At 43.4% G+C, this 22,284-nt stretch overlaps 1 protein-coding gene across 1 annotated transcript in view; it reads left to right on the top strand.

The window, feature by feature from the left end:
- Positions 1–22,284, top strand: part of CDHR3 (cadherin related family member 3) — a 134,028-nt gene that overhangs the window by 75,668 nt on the left and 36,076 nt on the right. Inside the window, exons 14-15 of the mRNA XM_063929989.1 lie at positions 8,317–8,561; positions 18,669–18,844. Of these exons, the coding sequence (XP_063786059.1) occupies positions 8,317–8,561; positions 18,669–18,844 (421 nt within the window). The remainder of the gene's footprint in view (positions 1–8,316; positions 8,562–18,668; positions 18,845–22,284) is intronic.

Genomic DNA, 22,284 nt, shown 5'->3' on the forward strand with positions numbered 1-22,284 from the left:
ATTCCAGCACTTCATTCTTTACTTGTGTTCCAGTATTACCTGCATTCCAGAATTAACAATTTCACCAGCATTTACAGCATTACCAACATTACTAGTATTTACCACTTGTTAACTTATTATCTGTATACTGCTGAGCGGACTTCTGTTATCTGGCAGTAACCTGTGTCTGCAGGCCTCAGCAGTCTGCTGCTATTCTGCCTTCCTGGCCTGCATCTGCTGTACCAGCAGGAGATTTCCCAGCATTGATTATATATCTGGACTCTCGCTCCGTCCCACTGGCTGATTTCCATAGGCCGGTACTGGGGTTTGATTTCTCCTGTTTTAAGTTTCTGCACTGTGGCTCTTCCTGGGTCTGATTCCATTTCCAGGATTGGATCAGAGCAGTTCCAGGTAGATAGCTGCAACAGCTACAATCTTGGAGTCTTTAGAATGTGATTCCTTATCTGAGTTTTGAGTTTGTGTAATACCCTGGAACTGTAAGCACAAATCAACTGTGGCACTACAGGTGCCAGCATGACTTTAATAAAAGTAAAATGTTTGCTGGAGTTGCATAGCACTGAGCCAGCAGCCTACAGCTTGCAGCACAGAAGGGGTTAACAGCCCAACTCACAGTAAGACAGATCAGTCTGCAATAAAGCAAATGCAGGACTCACCAAGTTGCAACTCAGGGCGGGAAATCCCAGATAGAATTTCTCCCTGGGAGAAAAAGGTTGTAAAAGGCTGTCATGCAGGAGCAGCATGGTCTTTACAGCCTGGTGTCTTTGCAGCCCAGAAGCACGTGTGTTAGCTAGCAGAAACGTGGTGGATTAGCTGGAAAGATGTAGCCCCAGTGAGGACTCCCCACATGTTTAGGTGGGGAGATATGCCAGACCCCGCCAGACACAGCAAGGCACCTGATAGAGGGAGTGATCGCAGTGTGAGAGCAGCAGTACTCAGAATCCAGTGAAAGGGTGATGCCAGGAGAAGTATGTGCGTTACAGGTGTGAGTCTCAAGAGAGGAGATATCTGGGGAGTGGTCAGAAGCCACGCGGCAGGATTAGAAGCCCCCCATGGACAAGAGTCTTCGCTATGACAGAGAGAGAGACGGTAACCTGGTATGTGTAGCACTACTGGTCACAGAATGCCCTGGTACGTTATGCTGTTCGCCATGTTCATGCTGCTGCAATTAAGTGATGTGCTGGAGGAGCTGCCCTGATATGTGATCTAATGTAACCGTTATGCTTTTGTGCTGGAGGAGTGTTAAGATGTTATCCCTGCTTTGATGTTAAAATAAACTTTATTCTGTTTATGAGATGGCCTGGCGCCCAATTCTTTATGCGCTGCACCGACACCTGTAGTCCACTCCCACAAGGCACCTGTAATTAAACACCTGATTATTCAGGGGACCCTCTGGTATCTGTGCCTGAACCCATGACCAGCCGGGGCAGAGTAAGTGTGATGCACTATACACAGTGACTGCAGATTTTGCATACCTAGTACCAGTGGGGTTTTACATTTGGCGCCCAACGTGGGGCTCTAAGGGCAATATTTGTGGAGGTGGAACTCATGTCACAGGACATCGGGACTATGCAGTGCACCCGGTCGGAGCAACACCCTTGGGGGCACTGTGTTTGGCCATTTCTGAGTGTCCGGAAGAGCCAAGGATCGCAAGGGGAATGGAGTCCCCTATACCTATTTTCCTAAAGTTGGAGAAACTTGATTATTGGGAGGGGCCCACGAGAGCCACCTGTCTCTTTTGACCCAGACATGGGGGGAGACAAGGGCAGGCGAGGGCAGGTTCTCAGTGTTTGGCACAATTGCCATAAGATGTCTGAACATTTGATTATCACCTGTGACTCAGAACTGTAATCCATTAGAAAACAGCAACATGATATGTGATTTATATGTAATGTGATGTTTGACATGCCATGTTTTCCTGCGTATGTGATAGTTATTTTTTTTGTCACATGTACTACTGTCATTGTGTTTATTATGTGTTATGTTGTTGAAAACTCTGCTGTTGCGTGAGGACACGCAAGATTTTAGCAGGGGTGTATATAATACCCTGGAACTGTAAGCACAAATCAACTGTGGCACTACAGGTGCCAGCATGACTTTAATAAAAGTAAAATGTTTGCTGAAGTTGCATAGCACTGAGCCACCAGCCTACAGCTTGCAGCACAGAAGGGGTTAACAGCCCAACTCACAGTAAGACAGATCAGTCTGCAAAAAAGCAAATGCAGGACTCACCAAGTTGCAACTCAGGGCGGGAAATCCCAGATAGAATTTCTCCCTGGGAGAAAAAGGTTATAAAAGGCTGTCATGCAGGAGCAGCATGGTCGACCGTCTTTGCAGCCTGGTGTCTTTGCAGCCCAGAAGCACGTGTGTTAGCTAGCAGAAACGTGGTGGATTAGCTGGAAAGATGTAGCCCCAGTGAGGACTCCCCACATGTTTAGGTGGGGAGATATGCCAGACCCCGCCAGACACAGCAAGGCACCTGATAGAGGGAGTGATCGCAGTGTGAGAGCAGCAGTACTCAGAATCCAGTTAAAGGGTGATGCCAGGAGAAGTATGTGCGTTACAGGTGTGAGTCTCGAGAGAGGAGATATCTGGGGAGTGGTCGGAAGCCACGCGGCAGGATTAGAAGCCCCCCATGGACAAGAGTCTTCGCTATGACAGAGAGAGAAACGGTAACCTGGTATGTGTAGCACTACTGGTCACAGAATGCCCTGGTACGTTATGCTGTTCGCCATATTCATGCTGCTGCAATTAAGTGATGCGCTGGAGGAGGTGCCCTGATATGTGATCTAATGTAACCGTTATGCTTTCGTGCTGGAGGAGTGTTAATACGTTATCCCTGCTTTGATGTTAAAATAAACTTTATTCTGTTTATGAGATGGCCTGGCGCCCAATTCTTTATGCGCTGCACCGACACCTGTAGTCCACTCCCACAAGGCACCTGTAATTAAACACCTGATTATTCAGGGGACCCTCTGGTATCTGTGCCTGAACCCATGACCAGCCGGGGCAGAGTAAGTGTGATGCACTATACACAGTGACTGCAGATTTTGCATACCTAGTACCAGTGGGGTTTTAAATTTGTAGGCTCCAGGTTTGGTACAATGCACCAATGAGTTTTTGTCAAGTTGTGTTTGTCTGAGTTCCCAGTAGTGGGTGCCAGCCTTTAGCTCATGTGTCGGGGGCTGGGATTGAGCACCATATGACTGGTCACAGGTTCTCATTGCTGAGTTTTCAGTTCTGTATCTTTGTGCAGATTCCAGTCCAGATTGCCATGGATATTTGAATTTGTCAGCTATAGTCCATGCATGTTCTGTGAGCAAGAACTACCTGATATCTCCTTGTTTCACCTTTTATAGTATGTCAGTTATACCCAAGTGTCCTGATACAGATCAACAGAATTCTGAAACTGTGACACCCTGTTTATATAGATTTCCTCTGACTGTCAGAGAGGAGAATACTTCTGTAAACATCTGTATGCTGTGACTGGTCCTTAGCACCTGTAGCGATGGACTTTGTGTTTTTTAAGACAATTTGAGCAATAAACATCTTGCCTCTAAGATGAATGCGTCAGTATCCTGTGACCAACAGAGTTGTGCCAAATGCTATTCTGTTCTTTGGCTGTTCTCAGTTGAGGCCAGTGTCTACATGCTCTGCTCTTTGCCAGCTACCCTGCAGAGAACTGGTCCATGGTGATGGACCAGTGGAAATTAGCTGCCTGTCCATGCATATTCAGGTGTAGGATATTTTCAGGCACCGATGGTTGGAGCCTGAGTGGAAATAAGCGGTTCAAGGTATTGATTGTAGGAGCCTGGTGATGGCAGCACAACACCCACACACTTGCGCAGTGGGTGAAGACAGTAACTGGTGGTTACTGACAGTAAGAGGGAATCTCCTATTATCCCATGTCCAGTGGTATCAAACAAATCTGTGGATGCCTGGTGCAGCGAGGTGACAATCATCTACAGGAAAGTTCCTGTAAATGTGAAAGAAACCTTTATATGAGGATCCAAGTCACATTACCAGTGAGTTTTTGGTACGCTATTACCTCATCTGTTCACCCTTGCATTATTGGTCAACTTGTGTCTAAAAGAAACCGCTACATATCTGGCCTACTAGCTTGACAAGTGAGTTTTGGTACGCTGGATTTTGCGTCACAATTGGACTAATTTTAACTGAAGGAGAATTATTTATTTAGACAATATTACACATTGTACTCTTTTTTTTTTTGTTTTGTTTATTTTCATGATTCATTAACGGAGGAAAAATCACTTCTAGAATAAGACTCATCTACAATGATTCAGTGGACTTTTGGTTTGCTTCTCTTTGTTTTGCTTCATGTGTTGCCTTTGATCTATTGTCACACCATTGTTTTTGTATATCTTTTCACCTGAATTGGGCAGGTTTTTTGGCACTCTGATTGGGCGTACACTCTAATATCTCTTTGTGCCAGGATTCCATAAATCCCTTTTTATTCATTATTTATACCTCTAGCAGTAGGGGCTCACACAATAGACTGGAGACCACAGGATGTTAAACTGGAGGAATGACTGAGAGTGGGTACGGATGTCGCAGGCACATTGAGGGTCTGGGTCAAGACTGGACCAGGATCTCGGCACAAGCAGAAGCACTGCAAGATGGTGTGCGAGCATAGTGCAAATGGTATAACTTGCAGACAAGGACCTGGAACACTAAGGAGGCAGACAAGAGGTTACAGACTGGAACAAGATGTAGGAGATGCTAAGGCAGGGACTTGGACTGGACAGGGAATCCGTGTACCGAGTATCTACAGGATAAGTGCTAGGTGCAGGCACCAGAAACAGGGACCGGCAGTTTATACCTAGGCAGAAACTATAACAAGCAAGGTATAGCTGGTCTGACTGCCTTATAACAGTAAGGTGCACCAATGAGAGGAGCCTGCCCTGAGTGTCAGCAAATAACTAATTCAGTGTGCAGGTACAGCGCTGTGCGTAACATGAATATCGCTAAACTAAAAGCCAGCCCTCCCAGCGGCCACCCGGCATCTCGGTTGACTGGCAGCTGGTCGGGATCACCTGCCGGAAACCTAGCAACGACCAGGACTCACAGAGCCAAGCCGCGGCGGCTCGTATAACAGCAACTTTGTTGATAAATCCTTGGACCATCGTTATCACTGTTCACTGTGTTTCGGAAGAATGTTAAGAAGATGCGACTATGTAGCATGGCACACCAGACACCAACTTTCTGAGAGTCCAAAAGGCGACTCATGCCGCTCATGTGGCTTTTCCGTGGCTCATACTCAAGAATTTAGTGCATTGACATATCCATCAAGATGGAACCATGCCTCATTAAACCAGTACCAATCATCCAGGTTCTCCCCATCTGGTGCTACATATTCAATATACCATTGACACTAAGCTTGATGAGTTTCCCGGTCTATAGGCAGCAACTTTTTGATGGCACAGATTTTGCAGGGGTTCATTTTCAAGGATTTGCACAATGCCACTGGGAGCTCTGACTGACTTGGGTACGCCTATTTTAATTCTGTGGTGATACCTTGGTCTGGCCACTAAAGTACCTGGTGAAAAGATACCTTTATGTGTTTTCCTCCATATACACTTAAGTGAGTGTTGGTACGTCCCTGTTGTAATTCCAGTGGTGGTGAGAATCTATACTTACATGGTCAACGAGATACTATCACCTTTCCAGTTCAAAACATGTGGAGATTTAATTATAAGGCTGAGATTTGAAAGCAATACTACACATTGTTTTATTCGTTTTCTTTTATTCCATGTTTCTTCAGATTTCCTAAACAACTGTGAGGAAGATTTTTGGCCATAATACAGATGATAAGAACCATATGGGTTGTATAATCTCTTATTGTATCCCAGTGGGACTGTTGTCGCCTTTGATCCTTCACTTTCTTTCTTATCTATTTCTATTTCATATCTGATTGGGCAGATATGTAGTGTTAAGGATTGGGCTGACTTCTTGTGTGTGCCTCATTTCACTTAAATAGACCATATCACAATAAATGGAGCGCGCACTTCGATCAACTTTTCCTCTGTCAACACATTCGGTCGCCCGCATCTTGCTGTGCCCCCAACATTCCCTGTCTCCTGAAACTTGTCATATAGCCGCTTGATGGAGGATTTGCTTGGAGCACCTGTTCTGTACTTTTCTGTGAAGGTCTTCTTCTCTGAGTGTAACTGAAGCAGTAGATGTGCTACATGACAATGAATATACACTGCTGCAACATGTACTCCATGGGTCCTCAGTTCCGTTTTTCTCAATGTTCTGCACCACATAGAAAAGAAGAAAACAATTACACTTTTTTCATCATGTGTTCTGCAATCATACGACATCATACGGTTGTGTAACTGTTTGAACACCCAGTACTTATCATATATACATGAAAAATAGGGCATACAAAAAGAGAGAGGTTTAAGTAGAAATACAGTTCTGCTGCAAGTGCCAGGGTGATGCTCGGCTGTGCACATACAGTATGTATCGGTTCACTTCAATCACGATCTAATGTCTCTTATGTTTGCTATGCACATGAATCCTGTAATGTATTTCTGAATGCCTTTCTGCCGTTTCATCTTGGATGTCATCTCACCACCTCAAACTTAATATTTCCAAAACAGAATTAATACTATTTCCACTGGCCAATAGTAGTTACCAATCTGATATCTCTATCACTGTTGATAACTCGACAATTTACCCTACCCCCGCAAGCTCGCGGCCTAGCTGTCATCTTTGACTCTGAACTGTCCTTTGTTCCCCACATTCAATCTGTTTCCAATTCATGTTACATACATGAAAAAAATATCCAGAATAAGACCATGTGGTCTATTCATAAAGCAGGGAAAATCCCTGTTTTGCGTTAAACAGGGCTTTTCTCTACTTCCTGCTATTCACGGAGCAGGTTACCAAGGAGCCCTCCGTGGCTGAATCGCATCATAATACTTTTGTATGGTGAGTGCGATTCCTGAAGGAGCGGAAAGCCCAGCTTTCCGCTTCTCCATGGTGTTCGGGTTTGCCATCTAAAGATGGCGTAACCTGAACTGTGGTGCGGTAACTGCAGGAAAGTTCAATGCTTCCCTGCTCTCTGTCAATCACCCGTGCTGGCTCCACCTCCCTGACCTCCCATTGGCCACTGCGGCCTGCCGGGATGTCAGTGCGCAGAAGGACCCCCTGGACATCGCAGAACGGGACCGCCGGAAGAGACGCGTCACTGGAGCCACGGATACCACATCGCCGGAAGGGTGAGTATACGTGAATTGCTACTTACTGTATAGTGATAAGTATCAATTTGCTTTTTATTTTCTTTATTAATAGATCCCCATATCTTACACAAGACACCGCAAAAACTCTAATCCATGCTTTCATTATCTCTCACATTGATTATTGTAATAATCCTTAGTGGTCTTCTCCAAAACAGACTCTCGCCACTAGAGTGCAATTTGCGGCAGAGCTGATCTTCCTTGCTGAATGTTCATTGTTTGATGATACACTCCGTCAGTCCCTACATTGGTTTCCTTTATTCTACTGTATTCAATATAAAATACTTTCACTTATACATGAGGTTATTAACCAAACTACACCAACATACATCTCTTCGCCTATCTCAAAATATCTCCCACCCCGAAGTCTGTGTCTCTAAACCTTCTAGCGTTCCTGAATACTCACTTCTTCAGGCAAGCTTATCAAATTCCAGTACCACCCACATAACCTCTATAAGTTATCCTAAACAATTACATCTTCTCAATACAGTCCACACATCGTTCGACTGGCCCATACGGGTGAAGGGGAAATCCCTGATGGGCCGCACTGTCTGGCCCCCCTCCCTTCCTCTAATTTTAGGTTCCAGACAGTGCACTCAAATTATACATTGCTACTTTATTAGACTGTCAGTTACCTGGTCTCTAATGGTTGGCTGAGTATCTGTGGAGGCTGGCCACACGCCTTAAACATTGGCCCCTACCCCTTCATTCCCCCAGCAGGCTCTTCATGTCCTTGTAAAACACTGCTCCAGACCCTTGGACCACATTTCTGTGTGACTGGATCATACAGCCCATCAAGAACATTTGTAATCTAGCTAGACCATTATGCAATAGGTAGCAATTATCCTTGTGTATCAATACCTATTTCCCTACAGATTGTAAGCATGTTATCTCGGCCCATTTACCTCTCCTCTATGTCTGTCCATTATTACCCAGTCTTGTTTTATTACGATTTGTTCCCAATTATAAAACACAACAGAATATGCTGCTCTATATATGTAACTGTTAATCAATAATTATAATATGTTTCCTTATATCTTTTTTTGATTTGCAGGCAATGTAAACAACCATTTTGCTTTCTCACCTTCTGCTGGTACCAACATAACAAGTCTGGTTCTTGCTCTTCCATTTGATTACTCTGGAGGTGGAGACACTACTTGGAATTATAACCTGAGGGTTTACATCTCAGATGGCAATTTACTACCTCCAGGAACAACAGGGCTTGTTCAGACTGGGACTGCGACTTTATATATTTATGTTTATATTCCTGGACTGACCACTACCACAACAACTACTACAGTGAGTATATAATAAACTGATGAACTGGGATAACGCAAGATTATATATATATATATATATATATATATATATATAAAATATACAAAGCACAATTACTCACACACACTTTCCAATCTCTTAGCTGGGTGCACGGTGAAACAATTCGTAAAATGTAAAATGATATACGTTGGGAAGACCCAGAGAATGCTTAAGGAACGATTGGCAATGCATCGCAGTTCAATTAAAAAAGCACTACTGAAAGTAGACACCAGCACACCGCCAGTAGCACGCCACTTTGCGGCAGTTAAACATACCATTAAGAACTTTAAAGTGATGCCAATTGAACAGGTGCCTCCCTCACGTAGAGGTGGTGACAGGAATAAATGCCTATTGCAAAAAGAACGTAAATGGATCTACATCTACAGGCAATGGCTCCACAAGGGTTAAATGAGGAATTGTCGTTCAACTCATTTATATAAATTTTTCTTGGATCATGTTAGGGTCAGTTAGTACATCTGATGGGCCCGTCAGCAGTTAGATGTTGTTAGTGAAATATATTCACTTCCCTCTTTATTTATATTTTCATTTATATTATTAATGTGGTTTATGATTATCAATTCCTTTGTGAGACACGATTTCATGGTTCATTCCACTTCAACCATTGTATAATGTATTAACTTCCAAGTGCTATAATATACAGATGCGCTGTTTATACACTGCACTTGATTTGTTTATTGTGGATATGAGGAGTCTGATCGCTGTTACACCTCCCCGCCGCTGTAGTAATGCTATTGGCCGGTGAGCGCCTGTGGGTGTAACCTAGTTGCTTAGCAATGTTAGTGTGGCCGGAGACAAACAGGGAACGACGTATGTGATGACGGAGTGGATGCCGCGTCACTTCCGGGAGGCGTGACACGCATTGCTGCCTCTGAGACCCTGACGAGCGATATTGGTTCCGGCCACCGGAAGGAGTTGCCGGTGAGCCATAGGCATCACATGAGATGCTGGGGAACCATGGCAGGATAGGGCGGCGGGGGAGGAGCGGGATGACCCTCTTCACTACATATGATTGGTGAGCACTTGGACACTGGTTGAATGGACAGATGTGTGCACTTTGTTTGTTAATTGTACTTGTATATATACATGTGGTGTTTGGCTATGGCAGAATACACTGATGGCTATTCTCATGATGAAGGTGCTTCGGCACCGAAACAGCTGTAGGAGCTGCCACTCGTTTTGATACACTGAACTGCTAAGTATACTTTTATATATATCGTCCAGTATGTGACAACTACTTAGCTCTCCAGCACTGACTATTATATTTCTGAGGGCCCTCACAATTCTTAATGTTAGAATCTCACTACTCTTCACAATGTCTTATTGGGCCCATATATTATGCAGAAATAGGGGCAATTTCCTATTCTGCCGATGCCTAGGTCAAGGGATTGAGGAATTTGCCCATTCTGTCGATGCCTAGGTCAGGGGATTGTGGAAATTCCCTATTCTGCTATGCCTAGTTTGGAGGATCAGGGACCAACTTGTATGAAATCCTTGATTCCCGAACCTGACCATAAAATTATTGGGATCGGAGAGTCAGGAATTTCTAACATATTTTTCCATGAGTTGCCAATGGATTGCCAATCATTGATGGCCACCAACCAGATCGCATATCAGATCAGCAGAACGGAGTAGCAGAATGGGGAACTGGGGTTGTTAGATGCATGGCCCACATTAGTCTCCAAGTGCACATGCACTTATTTTAAACCACCGTCCATTCATCTCAAACTGTACTGCGTTGCATGCTGAAAAAAGCATGCACATTATCTGAAATGGTGATCATTGAGCCTTATTGAGAGGTATACATGGTGTTTAAAAAAAAACTATGACTATGAGGCTCTATAGCAAATAGCAGTAATGCCTTATCTAGCCTTAACTTTGGATACAGTGTGCAGTGGATAAATTATTTATACCTGTCACAGATTAAGTATATGCTGTGTTCAGCATGGAGCTATATACTGTACAGACTTGAACAGTGTATAGTGTCTAGCCTAAGTGGAGAGAAATGTTTAGTTGTGCACCAGCAGACCTTCCCCAGGACATGCAAAAATGTTCAGTTTCAATTATATTTAGAAAATGAATTAAATAATGGAAATGTGGTAGTAAATATAGTTTATAACAATTTATACACTGTATCTTTACCAAGAATTGTCCAAGATAAGTAAATGTGTACTGGGTTAGTGCCATGCCCAGTCAAAATATACAGTGGTTGAGAGGGGTCAAAAAAAAAACTCTCAAATTGTAAAAATAAGATTCCAGCAATAAATGATAGAATAATGATTGGGAAGTGCAAAGGGGATGGTGGGACTGGATACCGACGGTTCCGACAGCGCATCCAGACTGTCAAAATCCCAACACATTCCACCAGTAAGTATTAGCGTTAGGTAGGCTGCAGGAAAGGGGGGAGAGGATTTAGGGTTACACTGTGCAAGGGGTGGGTTAGGGATAGGCTGTGCGAGGAGAGGGTTAGGGTTAGGATGCGGGAGGGGTGGATTAGGGTTAGGGGGATGGTAAGGATAACAGCACTTCCCACAATGTGTTGGGATGCTGTTGTCGGTATTTTGACTGTCGGCATCCTGGCGGGATTCCGTACCCTACCCCATTAGACATTTATTTTCCAACTATTTCACATGGCAGCAGAATGTAACATAATGTGCCACACAGTAGTGCATCTATCAGACTCCGTGTACCGTCTATACAAAATAATATTTATATAATGTCTTATTACATTATTTGTAAAAAAGAAAACAATGAGGCACAGCCCAAACCCTTTATTAATTACACCCTAAATGTAAATAAGTAACTGAATGGTATTTTTCTACTGTGTTACCTCTGGGTGTTTTTGATGGCAGCCATTAATTGTCTATTTATATTAACACAAATAGAGCAAAGCCAATTCCTTTTTCACTTGAAGCTTAACATTCACAGCATCGCACAATCACATTCTGTCTGAGGTTGGATTACGGCTTTAGGATGTGTATTTGCTGGCTTTTATTGAAACTTGATATAGTGTATTTGTTACTGAGCTCTCTAGGTGACAAATGTAATTATGCTTTTCCACACACCTCAACTTGGCATCAGAGCAGTAGAGCGGCCTGGCATTAAATACCAGCACCATGATTATTGTGTACCTGCTTACAGAGACGCCATGTAACGCTCTTAGCACCAATATTTCCAAAGGGGAAGGGCCAGTCAGGGCATGGAGCATGCTAGCGATATATAAATACAGTACATGTCTATAATAATAAAAAAAGTGAAAGATTAGGAGGTCGTATTCTACTACTGCCTTCTGGACTTCTAATATACTGGGGAAATGTGTAAGTTTTGTAACTAAAAATTAGGGTACTTTCAGAATTTTATAAGTGTAATTGAAAATGTGAGCTTTCAAGGAGCGCTTGAAGGTTTGGAGGCTAGAGGAAATCCTTGTTATATGGTGAAGGAAATGCCACAGTGGATGCAGCACAAACAGGTGATCTTCAGTTTGACGGCTGTCGGGATATGGGTGCACAGTATACCGGCGCCGGAATCCCGACAGCCGGCATACCGACACTTTTGCTCCCTCTTGGGGGTCCACGACCCCCCTGGAGGGAGAATAGATAGCATGGCGTGCAAAGCATGCCACCACACCCACAAGGGGCTCATTCACGCTCACCCAGTTGTTGGTATGCCGGTGGTTGGGATTCCAGCGCCGGTATGCTGGCCGCTGGGAGCCCAGCCACCGGCATACCATACTACACCCAACACAAACAATGCCATGTAATTCGGAAGGCACACATCTTGTACAGATTGGAAAGTTAGAGGGTTGAGATATTTTGTGACAAATAAGCAGTTGTATCTAGGTGCAGTTTTATTGATGGCCTTGGATGCAGGTAGAAGTATGTACAGTATGTTATGTTAGTAGAATAATGTTATTTAAACTTCATGAAAATACAGGCAATTATTGTAGTAACTGAAAGAATGGATTAGAAGTAGAATAATATTTTGTAAGGTAAATAAATCTTGACACTGCATCCAAAATAGATTGAAAGGGACAGTGAAATGCTTGTATAAGGAAAGATAAGTTAGGAAGGAATTGCAGTAATCAATACCAGAAATAATTACTGCGTGAATTATTATTTTGGCAGTGTCTTGTTTGGGATATGTGCGTATTCTTTAATTTTTTTCGTAGGTCTTGGATACAAATTCATACTTCCCAGCATATTAAAATCCAGTGTTGGGACACCTTGAGATATGGGGCTTGGTCTCATCATGCCTTCTAGACCACACCTCCTGGTGTATGCCATTTAGGGCATGGCCCCATGTCACACCCCTGTTTCATATCACGCTGAGGGCTTGACCAGCACTCCGGGAGCTGCTGGGCTTGAAAGTGTATCCTAACCACTACCTTAGCCTACCGAAGGGGGGGTTTGGTTGTGTACGGGTTCTATTCAGTTTTGGGCAATGGGAACATGTTCAAACATTTATAGTATCTGTGTAATTTAGGAAGTTCTGGAGGACAAAGAAACAATAGAGTTATTTTAGTTGAGGGAATGAGTTAAGAATTTAAAACCTTATTCACTAGTACAAACATTTAAACATTTCATGACATAAGGGCTATATGATCAGACAGGACCAGAAGACATGACAGATGTGACCTATTTCATCAAAATTGCATCAACACAGTTTAGAGTGGGTTTGTCACATATTGTGGAGTATCTCAGAACTTTCACCCATCTGGAGTGCTAATACAGCAAATTCAGAAGAGGTTATGGATAGGGAGCAACCTCAAATATAGTTGAAATATAAGGTGGTATTTGTATACCCAAATGGGAAATGGAGTCTTACTTCAAAACATAATGGAATTTATCTTATAATCTATTGAGAACCTCAGCTGGTATAGTCACAGGCAAAGCTACCAATTTGGTAGCATTGTATATAGAGAGAAGCATGGCTAAACTCGTCCAGCACTCAGTGTAGGTGCAGCAAGGAGGATTCCTTGTTTGGAACAAGAGAGTGCACCAAAATGTATAGATAGAAGCATATATCCAAGGCATTAGTAAGGAGTTGTCTATGAAGACCCTCCCACAAAGCAACCCTAGTTTCTAGAGAGGTCAACAAGTGTGGGGGCAGCCGCCAAGGACAGGAGGAATAGTAGATTACCAGAAGAGTGTTGTCAGGTACATTTTTCAGGAAGGATAATGTAAACATGTGAATAAGTGTTGGGCACAGATGAAATTAAGGTTTAGTCTTGGTCCATAGGGTTATTGACTCAGCAAATATCATACAGGTCAAACTCTGCTAAAAGTTTACAGAACACCAAAGAGGGACTGGTAATGTTAAGGGAAGGGGGAGGGAGGGTAATTTATCCAATTTAGGGTCAAATACAAGGTTAAAGTCACCAAACAGAATAAATATGATGGCCCTTTCAAAATTTCTGAATTTCCCTGCACCTGACCCTAATGTAATGGGTCTAGAATTTGGAATATGTAATGATAGCAGCTAACCAGCTATTGTCAAGTTGGGCAACCAGTATTAGAAATGATGCTAAACCTTAGCTTGGAAAACAAAATCTTAGCGCTAAAGAGCAAGGACACACTTGAGTCTATTAGACTCACGCATGATACCAATAGTCTCCAAAAATACAGGACCTAAGAAATAAAAATGAGTTACTTATATTGCCACTACTTTTTGTTTGTGGAATATGGGCAGAACCAGTCTATGTTTATGGGTGAAGTTCAATTCCTTAACATTTTAATAAAAATGTAACCATAATCATTGGTTAAGAATGCAGCAGTAGATACATGACATTTATGGAGAGAGTTCCCAGAATTGCATAGGGGACAGGTATAAATAGAGAAGAAAATGTATCCCTAGAAAGGGAAGAGAAAAGGCAAGGAGAATAACAAACTGAGGGGAGGGGCAAATAAAATAACACGGTAGATTGGGTTGGCATGGTCACTGAAGGGGAACATTACAGTAACACCAACAGTAGTGGGAAGAATTTCCCAGTAGGGCACCACTCATGCAATATAAGAACAAACATACAACAAATGAAATGTCACAATGTTGTATATGATTAGAGATAAAACAAAACAGTTATATGGAGACCGGCTGCACAGGTCAGGTGACAAACATTCTCACTGTACTACGAGCAAACAAAGATATGCATGGTCCTACATCTCAGCAGTAGCTAGTGGGAAAAACTGAGGCGCAGCATTAAGTACAATACAACGGCCCACAGAACAGTCTTCTAGCTATATCTGATAGCAATTTTATTCCAGTATCATGGAGGAGACCACATATGTGGAGCCTTTATACTGAATGAGCAATTTAACTGTGAACCTCCAGCAGTACATGAGATCATTGGCTCATAAAGCAGTGGTGATGGGGTGAAATGCCCTCCTCTTGGTTGAGGTTGTGGAAAAGTCCGGTATTAGCTGGAAGCTTTCCAAGGTGTCAATGGCAGTGCCCTCCTCTTTTCTGGCAGCTCTAAGGATACTTTCTTTGATGGGGAAAAAGAAAACCTGCAGGAGGGTTTATTTATGGTTTCAGAAATATGAAACACACAGTGACACACGTACACACCAACAGGTCACTGGGTATCATGGAAAGATTGCATGGAAACGTATAAATATTGTACATATGATTAAAAGCAAGACTAAAATGGTTAGAAAAGCAGGGGGAAGAGAAATATTGAGAACAAATGCATATGTCAATCAGGAGTGATAGCATTAATCCAGAACACGAGGGAGAGATATAGAGAATCCTGAAGACTGAGTAAAAAGGAGAAAGGGAAAAAAAAAGGTAGAAAGAGAGAAGAAAATAAGAAAAAGATGCCTAGTCTGGGTCTACAGAAATGACATAAGGAAAAATAGAGGTATGAAATTCCCAGAAAAGCAACAGCAGTTAAAACAAAAGTGATGCATTGTCACTCTACAGCAAGAGGTTCGAAAAGCCAGAGGGAAGAGTCCCACGGGGGCCCATGCCAGATCATAAGGAACTTATGGGAAGAGTTATGAAGATAGGCTGATATTTTTTCCATGGCCGCCAAATGCCAGATTTTATTCATAAATTGCTGGCGGGAAGGAGGATCAGCACATTTCCACTGCTTAGCAATCAGGCAACAAGCTGCATTTAGAATGTGCGGGGATAGCTTATCAGCATATTTATTGAGACCATCGAGAGGTAAGCCATGGAGCTATGCCAACAAAGGAAGACATTGAGGGAACAGTACAAGAGTTAGCTTCTATCGAGACTCATCTAGGTACCTGCGATGATGCAAACCAAGTAACTTCCTGACTCAGGTGGGTAGCATAATAATAAAGGCTAACATCAGGGAACCTGGTAACATCTACAGTAAGGGTGAGAAAGCTAACATGAGGGGTTATAGCTTCAAGACAAACTGAATAAACCACCTATGTAGTTGTATTAAGGCTGCTCTTGGGATTGTCTGGAAGAGGTAGAGCAGTTGGGGCATAAGATTCATCTTGATTGTCACTGTCCTACATAACCATGAAATGATTATACCCTTCCGAATAAGGGGGAAAGTTTGCCACATATAAGGATTCGTAATTATCCATAATATAGACCCTTTAGTATTTAATTTTAGAGGAACGGCAAGCAAAACTATAGTTGTGGTAAAGGCAGTCCAAGACCGTGGGTGATATATGGAGGGCTGTTTTAAGGCCTGTACACACTGGTCGATATATCGGCCGTTCTCCTGAACGTCCGATATATCGCGGGACCGTCGGCCAGTGTGTACGGCTGATACGTCTGTGAACTCCGCCGTTCACAGACGTATCGCGTCGGCCGCGCAGCACAGCCGACGGCCAATATATCTACCGATATATTGGCGCGTTGCTGTTTGTGTACGGGGCGGTCGGCCGACCGCCCGTACACATGCTGCGGCGGCCGGCGGTGATTGTGAGTGTGTACACGCCCGCCCAGTTCATGACGTCAGTCCCCGACGGATCGAGCAGTGTGTATGCTGAACACATTGCTCGATCCGTCCATAGATATATCTGCAGATCAATTGATCTGCAGATATATTTGTTAGTGTGTACCGAGAGATTTATCTTATAGTCTGAGAGAGTACCATATTCTAAGTACCATAAATAATTTTAGTAGTGATATTCTTTAAGCACCAAATGTTAGATACATGTTATGCCTTCGGTCCTGATTCTGAGTCAGACGCAGTCGCGTCCAAATTTACATCCGTTGCTGCGGCCAGCAGTATATATGGTAGCTATTTGTCAATCTGTGTGTATCAGTGTGATTTCCTGCCTCCTGATTGCACTGTTTGTATTTGTGTCTGTGCCTCAGCTGTCATCATTAGTACATGCATTTGCACCAGTCACACTGAGATCTGTCTGAAACAGCGATCCATTAGTCTCCGTTCGCACAAGATGTGAAATAGATGCACCTATTTGCTGTCTCAGATGTTTTGTGATTCAGATGCATGCGCAGTCAATTTGAAATCGGGGGATGCATCCACTTTAACAGAGCTTATATACAATGTCGTACTGCCTAACACTCTAATAAGCAAATGTGGTATTCTCTGCTTTCTGTTTAACCAGTAAGACTAGACAGAGAGACAGGGCTCCCCTTTCTCCCCTCTCTTTTTTTAAAGATGAATCATAGTCTATAGTAATAAAAAATACCCAAACAGTCCAGGTCCTCTATCTTGTGACGGTTGAGGAATTAATTTATAAATACCTTTGCTCCCCAATCGAATTACTGTACCCTTTTACAAGGTTTTGGAAACTAATGTTAAACCTGGCTAAATCTCTACATTCCCAATGAGATATTGGGGTGTACTGTATGTGTTACGCCTACATTTACATTTATCTATACTATATGCCACATTTTACCTGCTTACTATGGGGGTCATTCCGAGTTGTTCGCTCGTTATTTTTTTCTCGCAATGGAGCGATTAGTCGCTAATGCGCATGCGCAATGTCCGCAGTGCGACTGCGCCAAGTAAATTTGCTATGCAGTTAGGTATTTTACTCACGGCATTACGAGGTTTTTTCTTCGTTCTGGTGATCGTAATGTGATTGACAGGAAATGGGTGTTTCTGGGCGGAAACTGGACGTTTTATGGGTGTGTGCGAAAAAACGCTACCGTTTCTGGGAAAAACGCGGGAGTGGCTGGAGAAACGGAGGAGTGTCTGGGCGAACGCTGGGTGTGTTTGTGACGTCAAACCAGGAACGAAACTGACTGAACTGATCGCAGATGCCGAGTAAGTCTGGAGCTACTCAGAAACTGCTGAGAAGTGTCTATTCGCAATTCTGCTAATCTTTTGTTCGCAATTTTGATAAGCTAAGATTCACTCCCAGTAGGCGGCGGCTTAGCGTGTGCAAAGCTGCTAAAAGCAGCTTGCGAGCGAACAACTCGGAATGACCCCCTATGTTTTAGAAAATAAAATCCCAACTAATATTTACCTCTAGCACATATTAGGTGTAATATAGTTCATCTTGAGGATGGTCCTTCTTCCTAAATAGTTCTATATGTTTTACAACTATATATTTGCCTAAGTGGTAAGTTTCTGTTTAAACCCTCCTTTTATTAATTTTACTCCCATAATTAAACCCTATGTTAAGAGAGAGTGCAGCTCCGGTGGCACACCAACTGAGAGGCTTGGTAGTGTCATTGTTTTATCCAGTGGTGGCTATTTCCAAATCTGGCTAATGCTACTTTGTTGTATAATATGAAGCTGACGCTTTGTGTGTAAATGGAGTTTAAAAACCACTTAACTGAGGATTTTTCCCTTCAAAACTGCTAATAACATTGTTTTTTTTACATTTATTTTATTTAATAAAGTTTAAAAAGTATTTTTCTAAATATTTAAACATTATATTATGCACATCTGCAGAATGGATCTCCTCATCAAAAACGGGGGGACAGGGTGGGACGGCGCAGTCGCATGAAATCTGACCATGCCAGTTAAGTGGTTATAGGGAGCTAAAGCGACTGTTTTTTTGGGATGATTAACCCCTAAATTACCAAAGTTATCACAGTTATTCCCCTAAATTATCAAAGTTATTAATATTTATGCTTCAATGTATGAATTATTTTTGTTTATGTTTACAGCCTAGCATTATATTTGTTGACAAAAGTGAAAATGTGTATTCACCGACTGCATGGTACGTGCCATTCATAATCACACTTGGCTGTTTGCTTCTACTTGGCTTCATTGGATTTATAAGTTACCTTCTTGCAAAACACTGCCCCTGTAGAAGCAGCCCCAAGCCAGACACCGACCCATTGTGAGTATTCTAGAACTTCTTGTACATTTCTCTGCAGCTTTTACATGTCTACCAGGCTTCTTTTCACACTTCAGCAGAATTGAAGATGTATACACTATACAGTAAGTCTGGCATTCTAGTATCCACGGACAAGGGAGATATGTTCTGAAATGTATTGATAAGTGATAGAGTTATATTTTATGTTCTTATGCTAAGAAAACTTCTCTACTTGTCATTCTCACTTTTTTTGCACAAAAAACAGATATTTGGGGGCTATTCAGAGATGGGTGCAGATCTTACTTCCACAGCACAATCTGCGTCCATATACTCACATGCTGGGGTCGCCCAACAAAGACAAGGTCGCCCAGCATGTGTGTTGTGCTGCCCTGCAATGCATCGAATAGAGGACGACCCCTGGCTGCGCAGACAGGTTGTCCGGCACCATCTTTTGTTTTGCAGCGGCTGCATGTGACGTCACGCAGCCACCCCGAAAACCCTCTTGACACTCCTGCGTTTGCCGGACCACTTCCTGAAAATGCTGCGTTGACGCCCCGATGTCTGCCGCTGTCAATCACTATGCAATCGCATCCTGCCTGGATGCAATCGCATGGTGAAGGGTCATGCACGCGCACAATAGCCAATGCACGTGCGCAGACACACTGGATGCTGCTGCTGTGTGCGAACGTGTGGCTGCGTCCATGTCTGAATAGCCCCCATTATCACTACTTTTCCATTTATATTGGGAAAATGAAGATATTTAGAGATTAAGTCCTACTAATATACTTATCAAAGCAAGTATATTCATGGCAATAACAAACGAAATACTGCCTGAATGTTTCAGTACACATCCACAGGGGTGTAGTACGGTATGCCAGCGCTCGGGCTCCCGGCGCCGGTATGCTGGTCACCGGGACCCCGACCGCCGGCATACCGACAGCGGGGCGAGCGCAAAGGAGCCCCTTGCTATGCGCACCACACTATTTTATTCTCCCTCCAGGGGGGTCGTGGACCCCCACGAGGTAGAATAGCTGTCGGTATGCCGGGTGTCGGGATTCCGGCGCCGGTATACTGTGCGCCGGGATCCCGACATTCGGCATACTGAAGACCACCCATCCACAGGGACAGGCATCGAAGTGAAGTGACCGCATCAATGGTGTCTTCACTTCTCTAATGGGATTCCTCACATGTACGGTCTACTGACCATGCTTCTGCAGCAGCCATTGCCAGGAGAGGGGTTGCTGCTACTGCTGTAAATGGAGGGAAGTTGGCAGTCATGGAGATATGCGGTGCTGTGGTACCTCCATGGTACATTTGGGGGATACTTAGTTTTTGCAGGTATTCCTCGAAAAAATTTTATTTCCGGGGAATATCCTGCAAATATTATTTGACAGATAGGCTCATTACAAAAGAATACATATATATTTTCTCGATTACTGAAGAAAAACACATCACTGTTAATTTTAAGGATTTTCAATACATCAGCCATTTCCAATATCATTCAACTCATTTGGGGAGTTACAATGATTTGTAATTTGTAAAGAAATCATCAATAAGGGAAGATATAGTGGTGACCTTTCTATTTTGACCGAAAAAAAGTATTAACAAACTTTGCAACAAAGACAAAGCAGGGCTGATACTGAGCTGGGAGACTTTGCATCTCTGCAAAACCATGTTACAGTATGCTGCAGAGAGATTTAGATGTGAGAGGGGCCTGTCGGAACTGGGATCTAAATTGCAGTGTGAAAATAAAACTGGCCAGCATTTGTGGGCTACATGCAGAAGGCAATTGCATATCTATGATGGGTGCAGGGTGTGCAGTGCACATGTACTCATGGGTCCAGGGGAGCCCCAGTGGCGCACCCATGGGGGGTTTCCGAGCACCCAGAAAACCCCTCCACTAAAAAAAAAAAAAATTTTTTTTTTTTTTTAGCTGCATGAGTATTATTAATGGCTGTCTAGCGTCCTCTGCAGCCTGCTGTCTTCCTGGTGGCACTTGTAAGTGCTTAATAAAAGTTTACTTCATTTTAATTATAGTACATATATATCCATGTGCATACATATATACACACATGTATATACATACATACATATAAACACACACACACGATATATATACATGTGTATATATATATGTGTACTGTATGTGTGTATATATATATATATATATATATATATATGCATGTTTAATATGCTATGTATATGTGTATGTGTGTGTGTGTGTGTATATATATATATATATATATATATATATACACGGTATATATATGGGGTGGTCTTCAGTATGCCGACTGATGGGATCCCGGCGCACAGTATACCGGCGCCGGGATCCCGACAGCCGGCATACCGACAATTGTTCTCCCTCGTGGGGGTCCACGACCCCCCTGGAGGGAGAATAAAATGCGCCACCGTGCCCGTAGCGTGGCGAGCGCAGCGAGGCCGCAAGGGGCTCATTTGCACTCGCCACACTGTCGGTAAGCCGGCGGTCGGGCTCCCGGCGCCGGTATGCTGGTCGCCGGGAGCCTGTCCGCCGGCATACCATAGTGAACCCTATATATGTGTAGATATGTGTATATATATATATATATATATATATATATATATACACACACAAACACACACAGACACACTAGTTTTACGGACCCAGCATATACTGGGTCACCTCAGTCCCCACCCCCGTGATTGGCTCCACCCAGTTCTGGAAACCCCCCCATGCAAATCCTGCGTTTGCCACTGAGCCCCTCACTGCTCAACCTGCTCTCACGATTGACCAATGTGCCTTTGAAACTGGCGTTTCTATAATGAGTGCACACGGGCCCCTGGGTCCAGGAGGGGACCACACTGCATACATTGCACCCATATTTTAATACTTACCTCTTCTGAGTCAAGTGTCGGGCGCTGCAGCCGCTGCAAAAATCGCAGCCAAAATGGCTGCCGCACATGCGCAGTAGTGATTTTGGTCTCCGGAACATGGTGGGCGCCATGTTGCCGGAGACCTGTGCATGCACATTAGACTCTGGCACGATGCCAGAGACTGCTGCTCTGTATAAAGGAGGGGACCCAGTTGGAGTCTTCACAGGGGCCCCCTACTCTGTTAAAATGTCCCTGGCACTGGCTCCATGTTTTTCCTGTGGCACCACCTTTCTGGATATGTATTCAGAAAGATGGCACCCCACAGGAGCACAGAGTATTTTTTCTCTTCTGCACATCTTTCTGAATACATCTGTAAAAACAGAGAAGCTTTTCAGAGAAGCTCTAGAAAATCTTAAGGAGCCAGCACACTGTCATATACAGGTATGGGGGGATCTCCACATCAAGGTGGGGGGGGGAGGAGGACCCCCCCCCCCCCCCCCCCAGTTCTTGATATCTCCCTAGTAAAAGCAGCTAGTATCTACCATCTAACAATCAATCATTTAAATACATTTATTTGCACCCCATGCATTGTAACATTGTTTGTTCAGGTG

This window comes from Pseudophryne corroboree, chromosome 6, assembly GCF_028390025.1.
Source record: "Pseudophryne corroboree isolate aPseCor3 chromosome 6, aPseCor3.hap2, whole genome shotgun sequence".
Taxonomy (NCBI): Eukaryota; Metazoa; Chordata; class Amphibia; order Anura; family Myobatrachidae; genus Pseudophryne; species Pseudophryne corroboree.